The sequence below is a fragment of the Mustela lutreola genome, chromosome 3, assembly GCF_030435805.1.
Source record: "Mustela lutreola isolate mMusLut2 chromosome 3, mMusLut2.pri, whole genome shotgun sequence".
NCBI classification, from domain to species: domain Eukaryota; kingdom Metazoa; phylum Chordata; class Mammalia; order Carnivora; family Mustelidae; genus Mustela; species Mustela lutreola.
Window position 1 is genome coordinate 175,506,272 of NC_081292.1, and position 21,953 is coordinate 175,528,224.

The 21,953-nt window shown below is 42.5% G+C and overlaps 1 protein-coding gene across 11 annotated transcripts in view; it reads left to right on the top strand.

The window, feature by feature from the left end:
* COL4A4 (collagen type IV alpha 4 chain) overlaps nt 1-21,953 on the top strand; it is a 123,571-nt gene that overhangs the window by 65,703 nt on the left and 35,915 nt on the right. For all 11 annotated transcript variants that reach the window (XM_059167837.1, XM_059167835.1, XM_059167838.1 and 8 more), the window contains 13 exons: nt 302-465; nt 4,893-4,965; nt 5,987-6,093; nt 7,746-7,929; nt 9,332-9,400; nt 10,368-10,475; nt 11,143-11,361; nt 13,181-13,342; nt 14,411-14,581; nt 15,219-15,362; nt 17,481-17,588; nt 18,456-18,637; nt 19,513-19,576. In XM_059167837.1, the coding sequence (XP_059023820.1) occupies nt 302-465; nt 4,893-4,965; nt 5,987-6,093; nt 7,746-7,929; nt 9,332-9,400; nt 10,368-10,475; nt 11,143-11,361; nt 13,181-13,342; nt 14,411-14,581; nt 15,219-15,362; nt 17,481-17,588; nt 18,456-18,637; nt 19,513-19,576 (1,755 nt within the window). The remainder of the gene's footprint in view (nt 1-301; nt 466-4,892; nt 4,966-5,986; nt 6,094-7,745; nt 7,930-9,331; nt 9,401-10,367; nt 10,476-11,142; nt 11,362-13,180; nt 13,343-14,410; nt 14,582-15,218; nt 15,363-17,480; nt 17,589-18,455; nt 18,638-19,512; nt 19,577-21,953) is intronic.

A 21,953-nucleotide genomic window follows, 5' to 3' on the forward strand; every position in this document is an offset into this window, starting at 1 on the left:
ACTGAATAAAAGACTTTCACACTTGTTTTTAAAGTTTCTTTAGTAGAATTGGGTATCAACTTTTCCCTTAGAATCTGTCAGGATGGGTTTCTTAAGACTCCAAACACCCTCTCTGTCTAGAAATGACATATCTACCCCCACACAGACCATGCCTAGCCACCCCAGCACAGTGCCCCATGCCCCCATGTCACACATTATCAGACTTTCTTGTTCTTATTTTCATTATTGGTTTTATTAAGTAAAAGCTTTTGGGGATTTTATGCAGGAAATATGACAAAGCTGCCTTTTATCCTCTGTCTAGGAGACGCGGGGCTCTGTGCCTGTGAGCCTGGTCCCATGGGCCCACCTGGCCCTCCGGGGCTTCCTGGGAGGCAGGGTAGTAAGGGAGACTTGGGGCTCCCTGGGTGGCTTGGAGAGAAAGGTCACCCAGGCCCTCCTGGTGCAGAAGGACCTCCGGGACCACCAGTGAGTAGCTTTTACCAGTAACAATTTTTCTAGTTGAAAGAGACTAGATAGAGATAAAATTCAACTGTACCTCTTTCTGATGTATAGTGTGATATATATTTTATGTATTGAACCTATACCTATATTAATGACCCCAAAGTGAACTGTATTCATTCGTTCATGCATCAAACTAATATTTATCGAGCACCTACTATGTTCCAGGTGCTGTTCTAGGTGCTGGGGATGCAGTAAGGAGCAGAACACAGTTTCTGCCCTCCTGGGGACTCCAGGAGTTGGGTTGAACACGGAGCATGTAACAGATGAGTGCATATGGCCGATGATGATAAAGGCCGTCACCATCTAGTGTGACTTGAGAGCCAGAGCTAGAGGAGATGGAGTCAAGGAAGTGGCTAGAGGTTAGTAGGGGCTGCAGAACATAGGATTTGGTAGGTAAGTTGGATTTGAGCTTTTAGCTTTTAGCCAGTGGAGAGTTTTAAGAGAGACATAATCTACCATTAGCTTCATATGGTTCACTCTGATAGCTCTGGTAAGAACAGATCACAGGGGACAGGGGATGAAGTAGGCAGATGAGCTGTGTGGTGATTACAGTAATTTGGTAAAATGTGGTGGATTAATATGTTGGTGCTGAGTATGATGGGAAATCGTCAGATTCTCAAGATGTTTTGAGGACAGTGCTAATAGGTGGACTTGGAGGCTGGACATGGGATATTAGGAGAAAAGTAAAGGCTGAGGCCCAATGCGGAGGACAGTGTGAGGCATAGGTGTGGAACGGGGAAGGGAAGAAGCATTATTGGCAACATCTTAAATTTGAGATGCCTGCTAGACGAGGAAAGGTGTTAAGGAGGTATTAAGATGGTATTCAAGTAAGGGATTCACATGAGAGGTCCAAGCTTGAGATACAAACATTGGCTTTGTCAGGGTTTACATGATAGTTCGAGTCACAGAGTAGATGGATCTATTTTGAAATGGTTCACATCTGCTGACCAATACAAGTGACTTGACTGGAGGAACAAACTTTCAGCTACTTGGCTCTTCAGAACAAAGTCACTGCCCCATAAGGCACTCCTCTAGAGGCTAGACACAGCCCACCTGTCCTGTCTTTACTGAAGAGCCTTCATGCTGGGATGACCTGGGGGCCTAACCACCAGGCCCAACGTGCTCTTTTCCATTTTCCCCAGGAAACGCCATGAGAGTCTGAGAGCCTTAAGTGAGGGTGACAATTGTCCCTGTCCCACCCCTGACACCCTTGCAAAGCCCGCTGGTTTAAAGTCGACTCAGCCAGAAGCGAATTCCGTAATGCATGTGTGTTGAATGGACATGGCTGCAGCTGTTAAGTACTCTGCCTTTCATGGCCGGCTTTTAAAATTCAACATTTTCACAGAGTTATTATTTTTACGTTGGTACTTAAGCTTCTTAATGAAGGTTATACTGGCTCTAAAATATTTTTGTGGCTTCCTCTGGAGTTACTCTTCAGGGCTAACATCCTTGAGTGTGAATGGCTAGTTCATCCAGCATTGCCCTGACTGAGCTCTGTAATTCAGTTGGTCTAGGGTTCGCCTCTTTGGACAGCTTCTGTTTCTGACGTCATTTTTCTGTGACTGACTCTATCCATAAGAGTTCTCTGTTTTTAAATTCATCACAGGGTGGTCATTGTGAGGTGGTAGGTCCGTAGCGTGGGGCATTATGAAAGGAAAAGTGGTGGCGGGAGAAGAAGGGACAGAAGGAAAGAACCCAGGGAAGCCACAGGTAACCATGGGTACTCTCACCTCCCCAGACCTGTTCTCTCTCAGCCGCTGTCCCTGGCCTCAGCAGCCACGGATGGGTAGTAGAGTAGAAAAAAGAAAAGTAGGTTTAGGTTCTTTGCAATTTTTTCTGTGGTTAGACCAAAGCTTGTGTTTATCACTGTAGTCTGAGTATGGGGGTTTCCCACTAAGATGCTGTAGTGCAAAGCATGGGGGCTTAAGGGTACATGGACCCACCTCCACATCCCAATTATGACATTGGTGAGCTCTATAGTCTTACTGAGCTTTAGGGCCTCATTTATAAAATGGATATAATGACACCTGTCTTACAGGTTTATTGTTAAGGATTCAAGTGTATTTTGAGGACTCTAAGGTATATGCACCAGGGAACAAAGAGGGTCACTGCCCCAATGAGCTGCAGAGCAAACCAAAGGTCACAACTGACATGTGCCAAATCTGACCTCCTGGCATGTTGGGTTTGTCTTCATGGTGTTTGTTTTTATATTATTAATAAGACTTATTGCTGCCCTTGAGAAACTGGGAGTTCATTAACACAGAGTCAGTGCATTCCTACAGTTGCCAGGAGCTGAGAGATGGCCATGCCTGTGGGAGCAGGGTAGGGTGCTCATGTCCCCACTTGGTCCATCCATCTGCTTCCCGTGGTAGGCCCTCCAGGCCTCTGTGGCTGAAGTCCCTAATCTAGACCATGTTTTAAGCAACCAGTACATGCTTGGCAGAGAGCGATTCTTTTGTTGTTGCTGAGATTTTGTGGTTGTATTAACACATGGATTTAGTGATCTCAGATCTTAGAACAGTGACAAGTAGCTCTTGATCCCAAAGCTTCTGGGAAACTTTGGCCCGAAAATCTCTTAAATTCAACATTTGTTTCACTAAGATCTAAGCACATGAAGGCAAGACGGTCTGCTGTTAACTGTTGTGTCCTTGATACTCCAAGTAATACCTGGCATTTTAGATTCTTGGTAAATAGCTCTTTAGTGAAATCCAGAATGAGTGCGGGCTATCTTTTTTTTTTTTTTTTTTTTTCTAGCTCAACTAAGTCTGTGATCTGGATCTAGTGCTTAAAATTCTATATCTGCAGAGCATTAGAGTAATTGATAGTACATTCTAAGTCTCCAATGTGTTGACTGAGAAACTGCTCATGCTCCAAGGGGACCAATGTCTTATTTATTAAGCATTCCATTGGCATTGTCCTTCTGGAGAGGAACTGGTTCACATGCTCAATGAATGGTTTTACGCGTTGATAGTTTATCCATCAGGAGGACGTTATTGTTATAATGTGGACTGAGTACTGTGCCTTATATACTTTGGCCCTGTCCATTTGTTACTTAAAACTTAGCTTATACAGGAAAAGTAAGAAGTAAGCAACATTCAACTCATATTAGCACTTTATAATTTCTAAAGTTCCTTTTCTGTCTAATCTAACCATTTCTATTCAGAAATTTGTTCCACCCACTTTTCTCATGTCTGATAAACATTGTTACACAGGAAGTAGTATTATAGTGAAGATCCTAGGGGTTTCGAATGGGTTTGGACATGTTTTTTCTCTACATTAAATGGCTCCCACACATTTTTGCCATTTGTGTTTTTAAGCCTGTTGCATATAGTTTTGGCTTCTTCTTTATTCTTACTGCTTAATACTGCTGTTATGCTCATCTCTATTGGCACCTTCTTCTCTTAGTAGCCAACTGCTTATAAAGTGCCAGTTGAGAAGGTAATTAAGCCTGTATGAACATGTTGTTAGATTGTATGAGAGTAAGAAAAGGCATCTGTATGAGAGAAGATGGGTTTGCTCAGTCATTTTCACCTCCTTCTAAATTCTTGTCTATGTTTCTTGATTTTCAAGATCACAGGATAAGTGACCTTAAGCTCTGTATAGTGTTCCTGCAACTGTATTTACTATGGTGCTTGGCCAATTTTATACTGGTGGTAGGTCTCCAGATTTTTGACATAGATTAATGTTCAATGATAACATAACACTTACAAAACCATGACCCAATAGTCGAGTTTCAGAGCAATGTTGAGGTAAAAAGGTGATTGAGCGCATTGGCCAAAATTAGTTGTTTACTTGCTATATGGAGGAAATCTATCAGCTATAATGAAGGTTCTTGTTTTACCCCCTCTTCCTTATCAATTTCTCTCAATATCACACACTTGTCCCTAAGCCTCTGCCTTCAACTTTAGTGGCAGCTCTTGTGGTTAACCTACCCACCCCCTTCCTCTTCAATCTACATTAAAATGCCCAAGATAGCTAAAAATTTTTGTTATGAATTTTTATTTTGAAATAAGTTTTGTTTTATGACTCAAGAAGTTTGCAACATCATGCAGAGAAAGAAAGTTCCTGTAGACCCTTCATCCAGCTTCCCCATGATAGCATATATAACCTTAGTATATTGCCCAAACCAGGACATTGATATTGATACACATTTCTGTTGAATCTGGTACAGAACTTATCCAGATTCCACAAGTTTTTAAATGCGGGTCAAGAGCCTCAGCTTTGTAAGGTAGGACCCACCTTGGAAGGCAAGAAAGAGAATGACACTGAGAGTACCAAACCAGAATCTAGAACAGTTTATTTAGAAAGAAACAAGAGAGAGATTAGATATACGTGACTATCTTTAGATCCATCAAAATTAAAATGATTTGTTCCTCTTATTTTTCACCAAGGGAAAACATGGTGTTTCAGGACCACCTGGCAGCAAAGGAGAAAAGGGTGATGCGGTTGTATCAAGAGTGAAAGGTGAGCCTAGTCAATCACATAGCTCCCTTCCATTTTATGAATGGAATGGGAACCATCCTTTTGCATTCATTTCTCTTCTGACCACAGATCAATTCTATGACAAGATACAGGGCTGTTGAGATTGTTTAAAAAAATATTCCTTGCCCCTCACATTTCTTGTGATAATGTTGAGCCTCAATTCCCCTATCCCTTATTTGAAAACATTAAAAAAAAAAAAAACATATTTGAGTTCTCATTATTGTGGCTCTGGGTTTGACAAAAGACCACCTTTGACTTGCCTACTGTTTATCCAGTGCATTATAGCATCCTGTACTAATCAAGGCTGCTTTGGTCATGACAGATACCCAGCTTGAAGTTGTTTTAGAGAAAAAAGTAATTTATTGACTCACCTAAACAAAATTTGAAGTATTGGAGGTAGGGCTTGTACTGGGATGGCTGGATCCAGGAGATTCTTCCTACATCTTGCATCCTTCATTGCACCAACTGCATTTCTTCCCAAGACTAGTTTCCTAGGCTGTGGGTCTGCTGCCTTTCCAGCCAGAATCTCCAAATTCTCACAAAAAGAAGTAGGGCCCTACCTTCTCAGCTCCAGTTTGTTAAAAAAAAAAACAAAAAACAAAAAACAAAAAACATTTAGGAAAAACTGGGCTAGCCTCAGGGTAGTATACCACCATGGACTGCTCCCCCATTCACCCTTGCCAGGGGATGGGGCACCACGTTCAGTGCTGTGCAAGCAGGGGCAGATGCTCTTGTGGTTGGTGCCTCCACACACAGCCTCCCTGGCAGAATGAAGAAAGGAGTGCTTTCCAAGTAAGAAGGTCGGCGGGTTTGGCAACTGTCACTCTCCTCTCTCCCTTTTGCATGGTTGTCCTTATGTGACTTTAGTCAGTCAACTGAGATACTCCAAGTCTCTACCAGCCCACACAGAGGCAAGGTCATTATTTTTATGCTTGTCCTGTGTTTCCTTCTACTTCACCCACTGCTGAGAAGGGTCTGAATGCCTTTTCGCCTTTGTTCCCAGGGCAGAAAGGAGAAAGAGGTCCTGATGGGCTCCCAGGATTTCCAGGACAGCAGGGACAACATGGTGGGGATGGACTTCCTGGACAAAGGGGGGATCCAGGCCCTCCGGTATGTATAATTCTTCTTTGGCTATTGAATTTCATTTTCTTATATGGCCACAAAACGTCTGTTTCCCCCTTCTCAATTTAAAACTATAATGTAGTCAAGTGTCAATGTGCCGTAAATCAGAGTTGCCTTCTGTGACTGTCACAAAAAGTTGATTTTTGTCAAAGGTGTGGTCTGAATCAGATGGTCTAAAGAGCAGATGGTCTGAAATCCCGAGTGGCGGTTTAGTCATGGGAAGACTTCCTGTCCTGTCTTTGGTTTTTGCATCATTCTAATGATGTGCATCTGTTTCCGGGGCCCTCACATCTACAAAGCCCCCAGCCACCGCAGGCCTGTTCAGTAAACTCTGGAGGGTAGAGAATAGAACATAGGTCTTGATAATGACCTTTGGTTCTGTCCCCAAGTGAAGAGGCACATGAGGGGAAGTGGCAAACAAGAGAGGGTCAACTAGTGCAAATCCCCTGAATTTTGACATATTGGCTGAAGGGAAATCCCACTGACAAATATTTCTGCATTTTTCAAGCACGTTTTGGGTGGAAACCATGTGGAGGTAACAGAGGCCATAAGAAAAGTCTCTGAGACATGATCCAGTGCTTAGGAACTTAAAACATCTTGGGGTAATGTCACAGGAGCCGAGCTAGGTGTTTCATGCGTATCATCAATCTTCTGAAGAGCAATTTGTTTTCAGATTTTACCATCGGAAATGGAGGCTAAGGGTATGTTATTCCAGGTCATCTACCTATCAAGTGAGCTAAACAGGAGTGAAAACCTGAGTCTGTCTTTTGTCAACGCATATGCTATTTCCACCAGACATGCTGCCTGGCATTGAGAACATCAGGCCTTCCTTGTAGGTGAAAGTTCTGGAAACTGTTCATTCCATTGGCGTGAATGAGATGAGCTCTGAGGCAGACGTGGTGGCAGCCATGGCTGGAGAGGCTCCTTCTCCATAGGAGCACATTATGCAGGGACCCCATGGGGAACTTGCCGGTTCCAGGAACCATCATTCAAGGAAGCCCAAACAAGGGTTCCACAAAGATCTTTCAAGTTTTCCAGACCATATGCAAATTTGGCAGCTGGGGATTGATTTTACCATAAGCAATGCTGCCTTGTGATATACTGGACATCCTGTTTTTATGGAGTTGCCAGAGGAACAAAACTAGACAGTTAACCAAAGGCCAAATTCTTAAGCAGAAACAGAAAGTGTTTGTAAGTCCTTCGCGTGCAGATGTGAAGGACGGTGGAGTCTATCGCTGTGCCTTCTCCTAAGAATACAGGACCACAATTTCAAACACATAAGAACTTACTTGTTCATTTTATAAGCCTTTGACCTCCCTCTAACTACATGTTTCTCTATCTTCTTGTTTTGATATCAGAGAGTTGTTCCCACATAAAATTTCTCAAACATATTTAACACATAACACACACATGGCTTTCTGTAATTGAGGCTTAATTCCCCCCCATAGCCTATAAGTGTTTGTAAATATTTATGTTATCTCTGAACAAGAGTCTGAGTTACTCATTTAAAATTACAATTGCTATTGAGTCTCCTGGAATTGTGAGGTTTTTCTATGTGTTTCTGTAGCTTATGACAATGACTGCTTTGAACGCATGGACTAGCAAAGTTGTTAACTGACTCATGATGCAAACATTCCCAGGGGGATCATGAAGACGCACTCCCAGGTGATAAAGGGTTTCCTGGACCCCCAGGTCCCCCGGGCAGAGCAGGACCTAGAGGACAACCAGGTCTGGGATTTCCCGGCCCACCAGGAGAGAGAGGGCCACCAGGAGCTCCAGGCCGCCCCGGTGAGAGGGGCCTCGAAGGCTTGAAGGGTCAGAAAGGTAATTTTGAATGTTATGTGTTACAGAATGGCAAGGGAAATAGTGGAAGTTAAAGTGATCCTCTCTTCTAGGAAAAGTCATTATAGCTATGGCTAGAACCACTACATAATATCCCTTCTAGCTGCTGTTCAAACTTTGAATGTTGTCTAACAAAGGCATTACAGCACAATCAATAATTAAAACAAATTCTTAAAATACTAAAATGTCTTTGTTGCTGTATTTGTCTGACATACCAAAATTGCCTTTCATTCATTTCTCAATACCAACTCATGCAATTGGTATTACATTTACATACATATTCAAAATATCTATTTGTTTACTCTCTCTTGAGACAGCGCAGGGTATATTAATAAAAAACCACTAGTGTTTCATTTTAAAAATGCATCATTGTCCTGGAAAACCCATGTGTAAGCATTCTAGGAAGGAAAAAAAAAGAATGGATTTCAAATATATTTGACAGTTATCTGAATTTAAAACAGTAAAGTGACTTGCGGTATTAGAACTGAAAACTTTTGAAAAGTCTGGAGAAAGGTTTATTTAAGATATTTTTTTTCCTCTGTAATATGCACATATGCCTCAGGCTACATTATTAATTGTGAAGTGTTAGAATGAGATGGTATCATTGGTTCTCGCTTTGACGACATAGGCAATAATTTGGTCCTCAATAAGGCTTAAGATTATGGTTCTGGATCCTTCAAAATCTAACATTAATTTTATTCAGTTGATACATTTCTGATTTGAGGGCATATGGAGCAGTACATTGTCATGCATTCATTCCATTATAAAAGAGAAACATTCCATTTCAAAGGGAGAGGGAACCGAGAGGCACACGCTTAGGCATCTTCCTGTCTTCACCAGCGAAAGTGGGGAGATGGGAGTGACCACCGTGCAGAGTCATTAACAAAACCAAGAGACGATACATGTGAAGGCCCAGATCCATGGCAGGCCCTCAGGAAATGTCAGCTGGCGTTAGTATCTCACCGAGGGTGCTCATATACACAGGCCTCCCTCACCCGAACCACACGCCAGTCCTCCGAGCTCACTGTTCAGTGTCGCTCCTACATCATCATTTCTCAGGTCTTCCGATTCCATCATCTTGGGTGTCATTGGGCCCGTCAAGACATATCGTTTTTGGGTTATTAAAACTGATACTTCTTGGGATTTTCCTTATTCCCTTTACATTCATACTGTCTGACAGCTGAAGCTCAGATTTCAGGACCCGCCTTTCAGAAATTCAAAATAACAGTAGTTCAGATGCTCTACGGATACTTGGAAGTCTTCTTTTCCCTTGCAATCCACATATACTCTATGAAGAATTATCCTGATTGAGTTATCATTGAGATTCACTTTACATGGGGCTGTCAGTTGCATGAATGCCATTTTGTTTGTTTTTTCATTCCAGGAGATACAATTTCTTGTAACATCACCTACCCTGGGAGGCCGGGACCCCCAGGAATTGATGGACCTCCAGGTAGGATCAATGAGAAATGGCGGTTTTACACATTCCCCAGGGTAAAGGAACTGGTGAGATAGATGAGCCCATAGTTAACCATCTGGTGACTAGTGAGAAGAGTTCTAAAATAATCATCAAGTTTTGAGGAACTATGGGAAAACAGCATCTGTGGTAAGACACACTAGGGCTCAAGTCTACTGGTTTGGGCATACTCTAGGTGGGGTATTTTGTTTTATTTTTTTAATCTCTAGGCAACAAAATTTACCTCGATTTGATCACATTTCAGTAGAAATATCTGCCCTTTGAGTATTTTAAAACTGTACCTTCTTTCTTTTCCTATGCTCCAGGAGGAAAACTGATAATGTACTTAGTGATTGTAAGTTTTATCCTGTTCTGCTTTGCCAACCTCAAGGGATGTGAACACACAGATTTTAAGTTGCCAGTTGTACCTCCTTTAAAGTTATTTTAGCTGAGAGAACTTCCAGTTAAAAATCAAAGAATGTTTGAAAAAAAAAAATCTCGATCCCTTTTGCAGGTGCTTTTTGCCTATGCTTCCTTGGAGGGCAATATAGTAAGGTGTAGGGAAGTAAATTTTGGCCTGTACCCTGATGGTTTCTTGGTAGACTACATGCTGCCATCTCTTTCCTCCTACAAGGAGGGGCTGTGCTCGAATATTTCTGTTGAGACAGCATGGGAAGACACCAAAAGATTCATCGGAGTGGTGGTACATGTCTCAAAGGCTTTTAGGGAGAATCCTTTACAGTATGGCTTTGGAGAAAACACATTAACAAAAGTACTCTCTTTGAAACACTTGTTTGAAGCATATGATTCCTAAGATGATTATGTAAACCAGGCGAGGTGACATCTACTTATATGAAGTAGAAATACTCTGAACAAGACAACACAGATTCTTTTTAGATCACCTGATTTTCATTCTCATTTGATTTGCATTTTATTGAGCCTGTGCTTTGTTGTTATTATTTAGGACCAAAGGGATTTCCAGGTCTCCGGGGCACTCCGGGGTTGAGGTGTTTCGATGGGCAAAAAGGTCGGCGTGGCAAGCCAGGACTATCAGAAATACCGGGTCCACCTGGTGAATAAGCATTTTTCATTTAAGAATGTGTCTGTACTTCTGAAACTCATTGACTATAGTAAGCAGACAGCTCAGGAATCCCTACATAATGGGGGAAATTTTTTTTTTGAAACATTAAGCTCTTAGCTATGTTTTAATAACTTTCAGATTCTGCTAACTTTGTAAATTTTCAGGGCTCCTTCCACCTGAAGTGTGAGTTCCAGGCTCTCAGTGGTCTACTATTTGGTAGAAACTGCTCAGTCCAGACAGATTGCCAGTGAGTGAAAACAATGAGAGAAACATCATTGGCTTCTAAGAAATACAAAATCACAATGTATTTTCCTGCAAAAGATGGCAAAGCAATCTTTTTTTTTAAAGATTTATTTATTTATTTATTTGAGAGAATGACAGTGAGAGAGAGCATGAGCGAGGAGATGGTCAGAGGGAGAACCAGACTCCCCACAGAGCTGGGACCCCGATGCGGGACTCGATCCCGGAACTCCAGGATCATGACCCGAGCCGAAGGCAGTCGTCCAACCAACTGAGCCACCCAGGCGTCCCAATTACTCTTAATTTAGTTAATGCTCCCGTATTTTTAAAAAATACATTTTTGTCAAAGTAGTAGTCTTCCATTTGTATTAGTTCTATATTTGTACATCCAACAATTTAAACAATTTTTTTTCGATAGGTTTTCGTGGTGACATGGGCGATCCGGGTTTTGGAGGTGAAAAGGGGTCCTCCCTTCTTGGGCCCCCAGGCTTCCCTGGTTCTCGTGGAGCAAGTGGTCAGAAAGGAGTCATGGGAGAAACTGCCTATGGCCAACCAGGTGCTCCAGGAAAGAGAGGTCTTTCAGGAGTGCCAGGGTCCAAAGGTCACAGAGGTGATCCAGGACATCCAGGCTTTGAAGGTATGAGGGCTGTGCTGTCCCTGTGGTCCATAAAGCTGGCTCAGCTCTGGAACAGGTCACCGAAGACTATTTAGTCTATGTACCCTTAGAAATCTAGAATGCAGAATTTCCCCCTAAGCATCTTCATCATAAATGAGCACTGGCCACATTTCAAGGAACCTGTATCCGTAGCATCGCCTTTGCATTTTATGGGTGGTTTTCAAATTCGGGGCAGCTCACTGTGGCTCATCCATTCAGTTTGATTCAGCCGCTGCTGGACGTCTGCCTGCTTCAGACTCAGGAGAACACGTGAGCCCTGTAAATGCCCAAGGAACAGGCACTGGGTCACCTGCCTGCTGCCAAGGCCAGGTTGAAGGAGGACAGGCTAAAAGAAGGGGAGCCCAGAGGGCAGAGCCACGTGCAGTGGTGTTTAAGGAAGCTGGGTGTGGTGTGGGCTGGGCCTGGCAGGCACACTGTGTTATTTGGACAGGTGACAGGGTGGAGGGGCTTTCATTCCAGCAGGGGTAGTGGGTAAGCAAGGTGGGAAAATGGTCCTGGCACTGACCATAACATCTATTTCCAAAATCACTAAGGATTTCTTCGGACCCTCAGTAGAAGTCTTTAATGTATTTAATAGTAACAGTAACCCTGGGTCACGGTCCTTAAAATCATCATCTTTTGGGCCCCAGTCTCAGGAATTTTGATTCATTACATTAGAATTGCGTGGGTCCCAGCAGTCCAGACCCTTAGGTTGTGGTGACCAAGAGTGGACCCCAGACCAGACTTTGTTACAGACACTCTTCTGGTTCTTTTCTACCAATGGGCGAGCCAGTATTTACTAGGTATCCACAATAGTATCATACAACAGGGAAAATGGAGGGCAGGGGACTAAGTCCCCTTCTCTGGCACCAAGGGACTTACTCTGTAGTTGGTAAGTCAAAATGTTCATATACAAAACCCTAATTAGTCAGAAAGTAGCAGGAGAATACATTCTGAGTCAGTGAAAATAATTTTGACTTAATAATCCTACTCTCTCACTTGTGACAATGTATCTAAGGGAAGTGCTCAGCAGAAGATAAAGATTACTATGAAAATACCCTTGTATCATCCACAAAAGATGAACAAATGGGAACAATAGAGTTAAGTAATACACACATACACACACTCAGTGAAATACCATTCAGCTATTTTCAACTAAAATTATATTTATAAATATTATAACAAAATGAAAACATTTGCAGATTAATATGCAATGTGAAATAATCCAACAATGATACACTGTGATTATACTTTAAAAATATAAATGCATGAATAGAAGTATAATGAAAACAAGGAAAATAATAGATTTTTAGGGTAGGGCATGGGATGGATGATAGGGGAATTGTGTTGTTGTTGTTGTTGTTGTTGCTTTTCTGGAAATGACACTGCCTTTCCAATAAATAGAAATTTAAGAGTTCAAGTGATGAAATGGCTTACAAAAAACACATCCATAAACTGTGAACTGGGTGTGTAAGTACTGTGGAGATTTGGTATAAAGCCTGCCACAATGTGAGAGGTTAATTAAAATCAAGAAGAACCTCGCGGTGTTTAATTTGCCCAAGCAACTTCTTCGTTGTCTGTGTAACCGTATCAAGTAACTCTCCTAGTAATGCATGGTTTTCCCATTCATTTGGAACTCACGACCATCCGGGATAAGAAAATCCTTCGAGATGCTCTACTCATTTGAGCCCTGAGCTGGATGGAAAGGCTTGTTTCTGGTATTGCAAGCGTGCACCTGCTATGGCCGGCTGACTCCCTAGTTTGATGCCATGAGTGTCAAGAATACCTTGTATCATTTCAGGGGCAGCTGGCAGGCCGGGATTCCCAGGTCTTAAAGGCCCCAGAGGCAGAGAGGGAAGTGCTGGGTTTCCAGGAATCCCAGGTCTACCTGCTCGTTCCTGCAAAGGAGGTGCCCCAGGGTTACCAGGGCAGCCGGGACTCCGAGGGGCTCCAGGCCATCCAGGTGAGTGAGAGCCTGTGCCATGCCTACCCGTGAAGAGCCTGGGACTTGACTCTGCTTACAGAGGAATAAACTCACCTGCTACTCCTTTACGTACCAGTGGAACCAAGAGTCCTGGGGCAGAGACAAGGACTTTACTGTTCATAGGACAGCAAGGGGCATGCACTTCCCGGTGGTTTGGGTCATTTCCCCTTGTCGCCCTAGTCTGATGGGGACACAGAAGTGGGGTTCGACGGATGTTGCATTGCACACGCAGCAGGTTGCAGGATCTGAGAGGAGCCCCGAGCCTGGGGAGCTGCTGCTTTATAGCCGCAGGCAGCACAGCCTGCTCTTTATGCTGGGATAGGTGCTGTATCACCTGCCAAGGCTGTGGGTGGCAAACACAACCTTGAGAACTAGCCCAGGTAAAGAGTGGCCAGGACCTTGTATTTTGGGGGCACCCAGCAAGACGTGTAGGAGCCTGAGAAACCCAAGAAGAAGTACATCTCAACCCAAGGCACTAGAGGGCTGTTTCCAATGTGATCTTCATTTCGCCATTTGGTTTGTCTCCTGTTATTTATATCCTGTTGCATTTATTCAAAAATGGCAGGAAAATGGATCAAAATGGGGTTGAGGCAAACCCTGCCTCTACAGCCTTATTTCCAGCACCAGTAAAAACCAGATGATGTTGCTGTGATTTCTGCAGTCCTCTCCAGTGAACAGCCTGACCAAGTTCACTTGGCCAGAGCTGCAGGGAACACCTGGAAAGTTTTCTTCTACTGGTTTCAAGAGTAAATACAAATACTATTTTTGTTCTTCACCCTTCCCGTTTTCCATTTTTTAAAATGCTCTTTATAGTATTTGTGTATCTCTACTGGGAAATATTTATTCAAGTAATCTGCCTTTCTTCTTACAGCAGCCAGGAAAATAGGTTCGGAGACTGACGGAGCGTTGCCACTGTGGTTTTAGCTGATAAACATTGTTTCATAGGCACGGATACACAATTTAAGCTATCAGTGAATTTTTTTTTCCTGCCCATGTGTGAAGCCGGTGTTCAGTCTCACACATTTTTGTCCTTGTGGTTTGTCCCAGGTGCCCCAGGTTGGAAAGGACAGCGAGGGGACATGGGGCCTCCTGGTCCAGCTGGAATGAAGGGCCTCCCTGGAGTCCCGGGATGGCCAGGGGCAGACGGTCCCCTGGGACCCCCAGGCATCCCAGGCCCCTCAGGGGATGACGGACTGCCTGGTCTTCCAGGCCCAAAGGGTAGGTAGCACTTTTCCATTACTTACCCCTGTTTTATAAACTTGAAATCCACTGCCAGGTGAAGACTATTACATATGATCATACTATTAAATTTACTGTTCTAACAGCCTGATTGTGTCCTACCCTTAGTGACCGCTCCCTTCATCTTATCCCCTATATTGTTATTTCCCGTGGCACAATGTTTTGGTATAGGTAAAATGGGAAAATGTTGGGGGGTTTTAAACCCACAGAACCCACAAATACTTCTGCTCAACACACTGGGTAGAGCTGATCAGGTGTTGGGTCAGGGCTAATGTACTTCCACGTTGGATGAGTCCCCGTCCTCCAGCCCCATATCCCTGGCTCCTGACCTCTTCAAGCATGATGAGATCAGGACTCAGAAACACAAAGGCTCCCACTTCAGGCCTACGGGGTGGAAAGCTGAGTCTGCAAGCACAGCGGTTACACGAGGTGGGCCTGGTAGACGTTGTTTACCTTTAGTACAAACAGGGCTATGGGAGGGGGCAAGGACCACAGATCTAGGAAGCGTACAAGCTTTAAAAATGTCTTTCCTGGGGATAAAAATATATTATATGTTTATAAAAAATTAAAAATTAAAAAAATGTCTTTCTATAAATTCATGCTGTCATTTCATCAGGATCCCAGGGGCTGCCTGGCTTCCCTGGTTTTCCGGGGGAAAGAGGAAAGCCTGGCCCCGATGGACGTGCTGGCAGTAAGGGGGACCCAGGAGAGGACGGTCAGCCCGGCTTCCCTGGAGACCAGGGGGTGAAAGGTGCCAAAGGTAAATGCACTTGACAGCACAGTGATGCTACATCTTGGTTTTGGTATTTGATCAGAACCTATATAAATGGTCTTTGAAAAGTACATGGAACTGTCCTGCAGCTTGGATTCCTCTTCCTTTGGGATTTCTGGTGTTTTAGAATTTTAAACCAAATTCATTTTCCTTACCTCTCAGTCCTGCTGCATATAACTGATAAATGAATTGCTCTATTAGTAGAAAAAAATATCAAGTGCTTTGATATATGGCTATTGGCTTTAAAAGAACCTACTCACTGGTTAGGAAGGAAGCAGGAAAAGGCCCCAAACTCTGTTTCAATCTTTTTTTTTTTCTTTCTTTTTTTAAATATTGCTTTTTGTAAAAAGCCTAGATGATAAATATTACAGGGCCTGTGGTCCCTGTTGAAATCACTCAGCTCAGCTTTTATAGTATGAAATCAGCCAGAGACAGCACGGAAACATGCTAACATAACTTGTGTTCCGATCGAATTTTCCTTACGGATACTGACATTTGAATTTCAATTAATCTTCTCATGTCACAAAATATTGTTCCCATTTTGAGTTTTATTCCCTAAATGTAAAAGTGTAAAAACCATAGCTCACGGATTATAGGTAAACTGGCCACAGGGGGATTTGGCTCTCAGGTGGTAATTTGCCGACCTCTGAACTAGAGTAAATCCACTCTCATCTGAGCCATGAGCTATACTTCCCCACCTGTACTTAAAGAAAGAGTTTTGGGGGCACCTGGGTGGCTCAGTTGGTTGAGCATCCGACTCTTGATTTTGGCTCAGGTCATGATCTCAGGGTGAGACTGAGCCCCATGTTGGGCTCTACACTCAGTGGGAGGCGGGAGGGGTCCTGTTTGAGATTCTCTCCCTCTCCCTCTGCCTGCCCACCTGCTCATGCTCTCTCTCTCTCTCTAAAATAACTAATAAATACATCTTTTTAAAAAAATAAAGTTTTCAAATAAATAAAATCCTCAAAAACAGTTTTCATTACTATTAAAAAATAAAAATTTCAAGACCACTGGTGTAAATGTTCTGTGTCCATCCCTGTTACATATTTACTTGTAGCACTTAGCCGGGAGGCCGCAGTGAGTGAAGGTAACATCTCATTTCCAGTGTAGAGAATGCACGCTTGACAACTTGAGAGAGAAGTGTTTTGTCCTTAAAGCACTCTGGGTAAATAACCCCTCCTGGGTTATACCCTCCTGGGTAAATAACCTTCTATTAAATTACTTTTACTTCTTGGTGAATTGATTCTACTCTTATTTTTGTTTTACTAGCCTATTTGGGTTTGTTTGTTTGTTTGTTTTAATAAAGAATCAAGGAATCAGAATCGCTCTTAGCTAGCTTAGATTAAGTGATGTTTGCTATGCTATTATGGTTTCCAAAATAAAACAGATATAAAAAAACTGATAGTACATAATATGTTAACTAACTGAAATTTAAATGAAAACTTAAAAAAAAAAAAATGCTCTGATTGGTGTTTGCTCCTGTGGTATAAATACCCACCGTGGTTGCTTTAAAGCTGTGAGCTGTTTAACAACTGGCTAACAAAATTCTCCACTTGTTAGTGATTGGCTCTCACCACACTGGTATGAGCCCATTTGAGGACACTTCTACAACTGGACAGTATTTACCAAAATTGGGTAGAAATACCGTGTAATCTTCCTACCTTTCAGAATTCTCTAGGTGGAGAAGTGATCTTTTAATTAATAAGGAAAATAATAGAGGGTGGCTAGGAAGGGAAGGACAGGGAACTGGAAAATATGAGATGGGTGGCTCACGTTTTATAGGATGAAGAGACATATTTTAGATCTGGAACCTTTCAAGCCCATCTGCTTTCACCTAAGACTCCGAGATCCATTTGGCTGAATTTAGCAAGCATTCACTGATCATTCTCTATAGCCCAGACCCCGTTGCTGGACACATTGGAAGGGGAATGCAAAAAGATATGGCCCTTCCTTTAGGAACTCCATTGGCAATGTGCAAGCTATAAACATAAATATGGTTTAGGAAATGAAATGTAGATTTGCAAACTGGACCTGAAGGGTCTTAACAGAAGAATCACATGTATGGTGCTTCTGTTTGTTCTTCTCTTGCATACTTAATATCTGAAGGAGCGAGAGGACCCCCAGGAGATGAAGGAGAAATGGCTATCATTTCCCAAAAGGGGAAAACAGGGGAACCTGGACCTCCAGGAGATGGTGGATTCCCAGGAGAAGAAGGTAAGTAAATGCTCATTCTTTTTAACTGTATCCAATGTGTTGATCTCTCTAGATCATTCGAACAAGCATGCATTTGTTTGGGAAAAGGAAGGCCACTTTCTTTAGATACAGATATCCACAGATTAACCTCATGCTGCATTTTTCTTTTGCTTTTCCATGCCAGAACTTAATTAAAGTTCATACATGGGTCTAGATTTGGATATTCCAAATTAGGGTGTCAGTCCAAAGATTATACTTCTAATACCAGTTCCAGCTTTCCAGTACCCCCATTTGTGGTGACTGGTATTAAAATAAGTAACACAGTGTTGACTGCCCAGGTCATTTTGACCCATGCTTCTCCAACTTCAGTGTGCCCATGAACTGCTGGGGCTCTTGTGAAAATGCAGATTCTGGATCAGCAGGGCTGGGGAAGGCCCCAACTCTGCCTTTCTAACAAGCACCCTGATGCCCGTGCTCCTGCTCCCCAGAAACAGCATATGGCAAGGACTTTACCACCACATTTGTATTCTCTGCCTTCAGTCTGCAGGAGGCCAGGGTTCTTGTCTTGGCTCTCTCCTTAACTAATTGTTGGGGGTAGATGTTCTTTAACTGTGCTGGGTCGGCTCTTCTTCATTTGTAAGATGAGTGTGTGACCAAGCAGATGACCGTGCAGGCTTATTCCTCCCTTGGAGTCGCTTCATTCCTCCCTGAGTCAATTCATGGGTGCTTCTTTCCCAGTGAGGTCAGTGAAGCCCAAAACCATCTCTTAGGGCAGGAACTAGGTCCCCCTAAAACCTTCTCCTAATCATAGGACCCAAACCCTCAGCCTAACTACTGTCCCACCGGGGATTTCCTAGAAGAGGTTTGTCCCACTTGCAACCCCCCCAGGTGATAAAGGCGATCCTGGGACACAGGGGAGGAGAGGAGAGCCCGGAAGACACGGACCACCTGGATTTCACAGAGGGGAGCCTGGTAGAATCGGGCAGCCAGGGCTTCCAGGGCCCCCAGGCCCCCCAGGCTCACCTGGTCCAAGAGGGATTATTGGTTTTCCGGGATTTCCAGGTGACCAGGTAAGTGGCTGTGGTTGGGGAGGAAAGAAATAATATAAACCTTTTGCTCCTGGGTGCCCATAAGGAGTCCTAATTTGCCAGTGTACATCATTGCCCTTTGACTGGCTTTTAGAATATAAGTGAAGAATGAAGGCTTCTGGGAAGCCATTATGTGACTATAATTTCTGAACAGTGCTCGTGCCTGTTTTCCCGTGACAGATGACAAAAGTCCTTCACTCCACCTACTACCCCCTCCACCAGCCTAGTTTAAACAGCTCTATAGGAACTTCCCTCATGATTGCTGGTTTATCCGAGTAGAGTTCTCTGAAAAATAACCCAAATTCCGGTGTCAAAGCCTTCCTATCTGATTGCAGACATCTCAGATTTTGCTGTAAATACGTTTGGTCTTCGTAAGCATGAGTAAAACACCCCCCTGGGAAAAAAAAAAAACAAAACACCCCCCTGAGAAACCAAGAGATACAATATGTGTCATGGCCTACATCACAGCTTATAGAAGATGGATATAATTTGCTACCTATCTTTTGGAATCAAATAGATTTTTCAAGTTTTGGGTAAAAAAAAGAAAAGTCTTCTAACAAGATTTTATTTGGGATTAATTTGCTCATTCAAACCTTAATATTCAAATTATGTGATATATTTACTCTTTTGTAATCAAATTAGAGAATCGGATGCTGTCGACACCTCTAATTCTGGAGTTTTAGCCACTTTTAAAGCTGGACGCAAGTATTAGTACACCTGCAATCCGCTTCTGATTTCCTTTACCACTGCAAATATATGGAAACTGGTTATGGAATATTATAACTGGGTCATGTTATCAACATATCATTTGTATTTGAAACCAAATTAAACTCTTTTTTGTTTTGTTAAACTGTCAGGGTGAGCCGGGTTCTCCAGGGTCCCCAGGACGTTCGGGAATTGATGGAATGAGAGGACCTAAAGGTATGCTTTGGAAACATAGTAGCCATCTGCCAAGTTCATAGTCCTGGGTGTTTGTAACATTATGAGCACACACATTTGGCATAAAAAGTAGAATATATCCAACAAACTGCAACATCCAAGGGCTTCTTTTTATTTTTTCTAAGTTTTCATTTAAATTCCAGTTAGTTAACATGGAGTGTAATATTAGCTTCAAGAGTACTGTATAGGGATTTAACATTTCCAGACATCACCATGATGACATGACAGCTGCTCTCCTTCATCCCCATCACCTGTTTCACCCATCCCTCCACGCACCTTCCTTGGGGTAACCAGCAGTTTGTTCTCTATAGGTAAGTGTCTGCTCTCATATATATATTACACACACACACACACACACACACACACACATATATGTGTGTGTATATATATATATGTATACACACACACACATATATATTTAAAGCAGTCTGTGTGTGTGTGTGTGTGTGTGTGTGTATAACATCTTCTATATCCATTCAGCAAATGATCTTGGACTATTTCCATAATTTGGTTATTGTAGATAATGCTTCTGTAAACATTGGGGTGCCCGTATCCCTTGTATTCTTTGGGCAAAGACCTAGTCGTGTGATTGCTGGATCACAGAGTAGTTCTACTTTTAACTTTATGAGGAACCTCCATTCTGTTCTCCAGAGTGACTTCACCACTTTGCATTCCCACCAACAGGGCAAGAGGGTTCCACTTTCTCCACATTCTTACTGACACCTGTTGTTTCTTGTGTTGCTGATTTTAGTCATTCTGACAGGTGTGAGGTGATATCTCACTGTAGTTTTGATTTGCATTTCCCTGATGATAAGTAATGTTGAGCATCTTTTCATGTGTCCATTGACTGTCTGGGTGTCATCTTTGAAAAAATGTTTGTTCATGTCTTCTGGCCATTTTTAAATTAGATTATTCATTTTGAGGGGCATTGAGTTTTATAAGTTCTTGATATATTTTGGATATTAATGAAGGGTTTGATTTTAGACTCTGCTAAATACTCAAACACTCAAGACCCAAGTCATCCACATTTGTCATTCAGAATCAAGGGTACCAGCTAGAAAACAGCATGCTTGCAGAGCACACAGGCCTTTCTCCTCATTGGGGGCAGGGGGGTCTCTCAGCAGTCTTTGTAGTGACTGCAGTTCCCACCAGATCCACATTGGTGGGCGGTATCTACCTTGGCTTGGAAGCCTTCTGCCCTAGGAGCCAATATCTCTTCTAAGGATTTTATGGATTTGGCTTTTAGGGTCCCATGACAAGTTACAGGACATGGAGAAGGCCAGAGCCATGACTTCTGGGCCAGAATTTCTGGGCCACATGTAATGTACAATTGGGTTATTTTTTAACATAAGCCAAGAGTCAGCAAGTTATGCATGAAAGTAGCGAGACAATATGAAAACAAGAGGTATGGCTGTGTTTCATTAAAAATTTATTTGCAAAAAGCTATAGGTTAGATTTGGCTTCATAGGTCTTGGTTTACCTTGTGCCAAAAACAGTGTTGCCTCATAACACAGCTGATATTCTACCTTAATCGGATTTGGGGGAAACAGAAACACAAAGTTACCTGTGGGTAAAAATATTCTTAAAGAAAGAGAGGTTTCATTAACTCTTTATTCCGACAAACAAGCAAACAAAAATCAGGACATCTTAAATTGTGATATTTATATAAAATCTTCAATATAGTTACTGTTATATACCATTGGGTTAGTATTTTTCTTTAAATCTACTTAAATATGATTCACTATTTTAACCTGAGCTTTAACCTCACTGTGAATTTACAGGTTTGATGAGCAGTTATATTTTACTTTAATACAGATGAAAATGAATAACTTTAAAATATAAAAGAGTAAAAGAACCTGGTTGGCTCAGTCAGAAGAGCATGTGACTCTTGATCTCACGGTTATAAGTTTAAGCCCCACATTGGGTGTAGAGATTACTTAAAAATAAAATCTTTAAAGAAATATCATGAAATGTTAAAGAGTAATTAATGAACCACCTAAAAATCTACTTCCTTACCACCCATGAAACATGTTTTGCATTTTGAGAGACACTCCATAAGTAATATGATAGTTGCTATAAGAAAAAAATGAACTGTGCACACTTAGTTATTCAGAAGTAACAATCTAGATTTCTTCCTCGGAAATAGTTACAAGTAGGGGAGTTCTCATATTTGAGTAGACACTGTGTAGCATCATGGTTTAAAACTCAGTCCTCAGGGCACCTGGGTGGCTTAGTGGGTTAAAGCCTCTGCCTTCAGGTCATGATTCCAGGGATCTGGGATCGAGCCCCACATCGGGCTCCCTGCTCAGCGGGAAGCCTGCTTCTCCCTCTCCCACTCCCCTTGCTTGTCCTCCCTCTC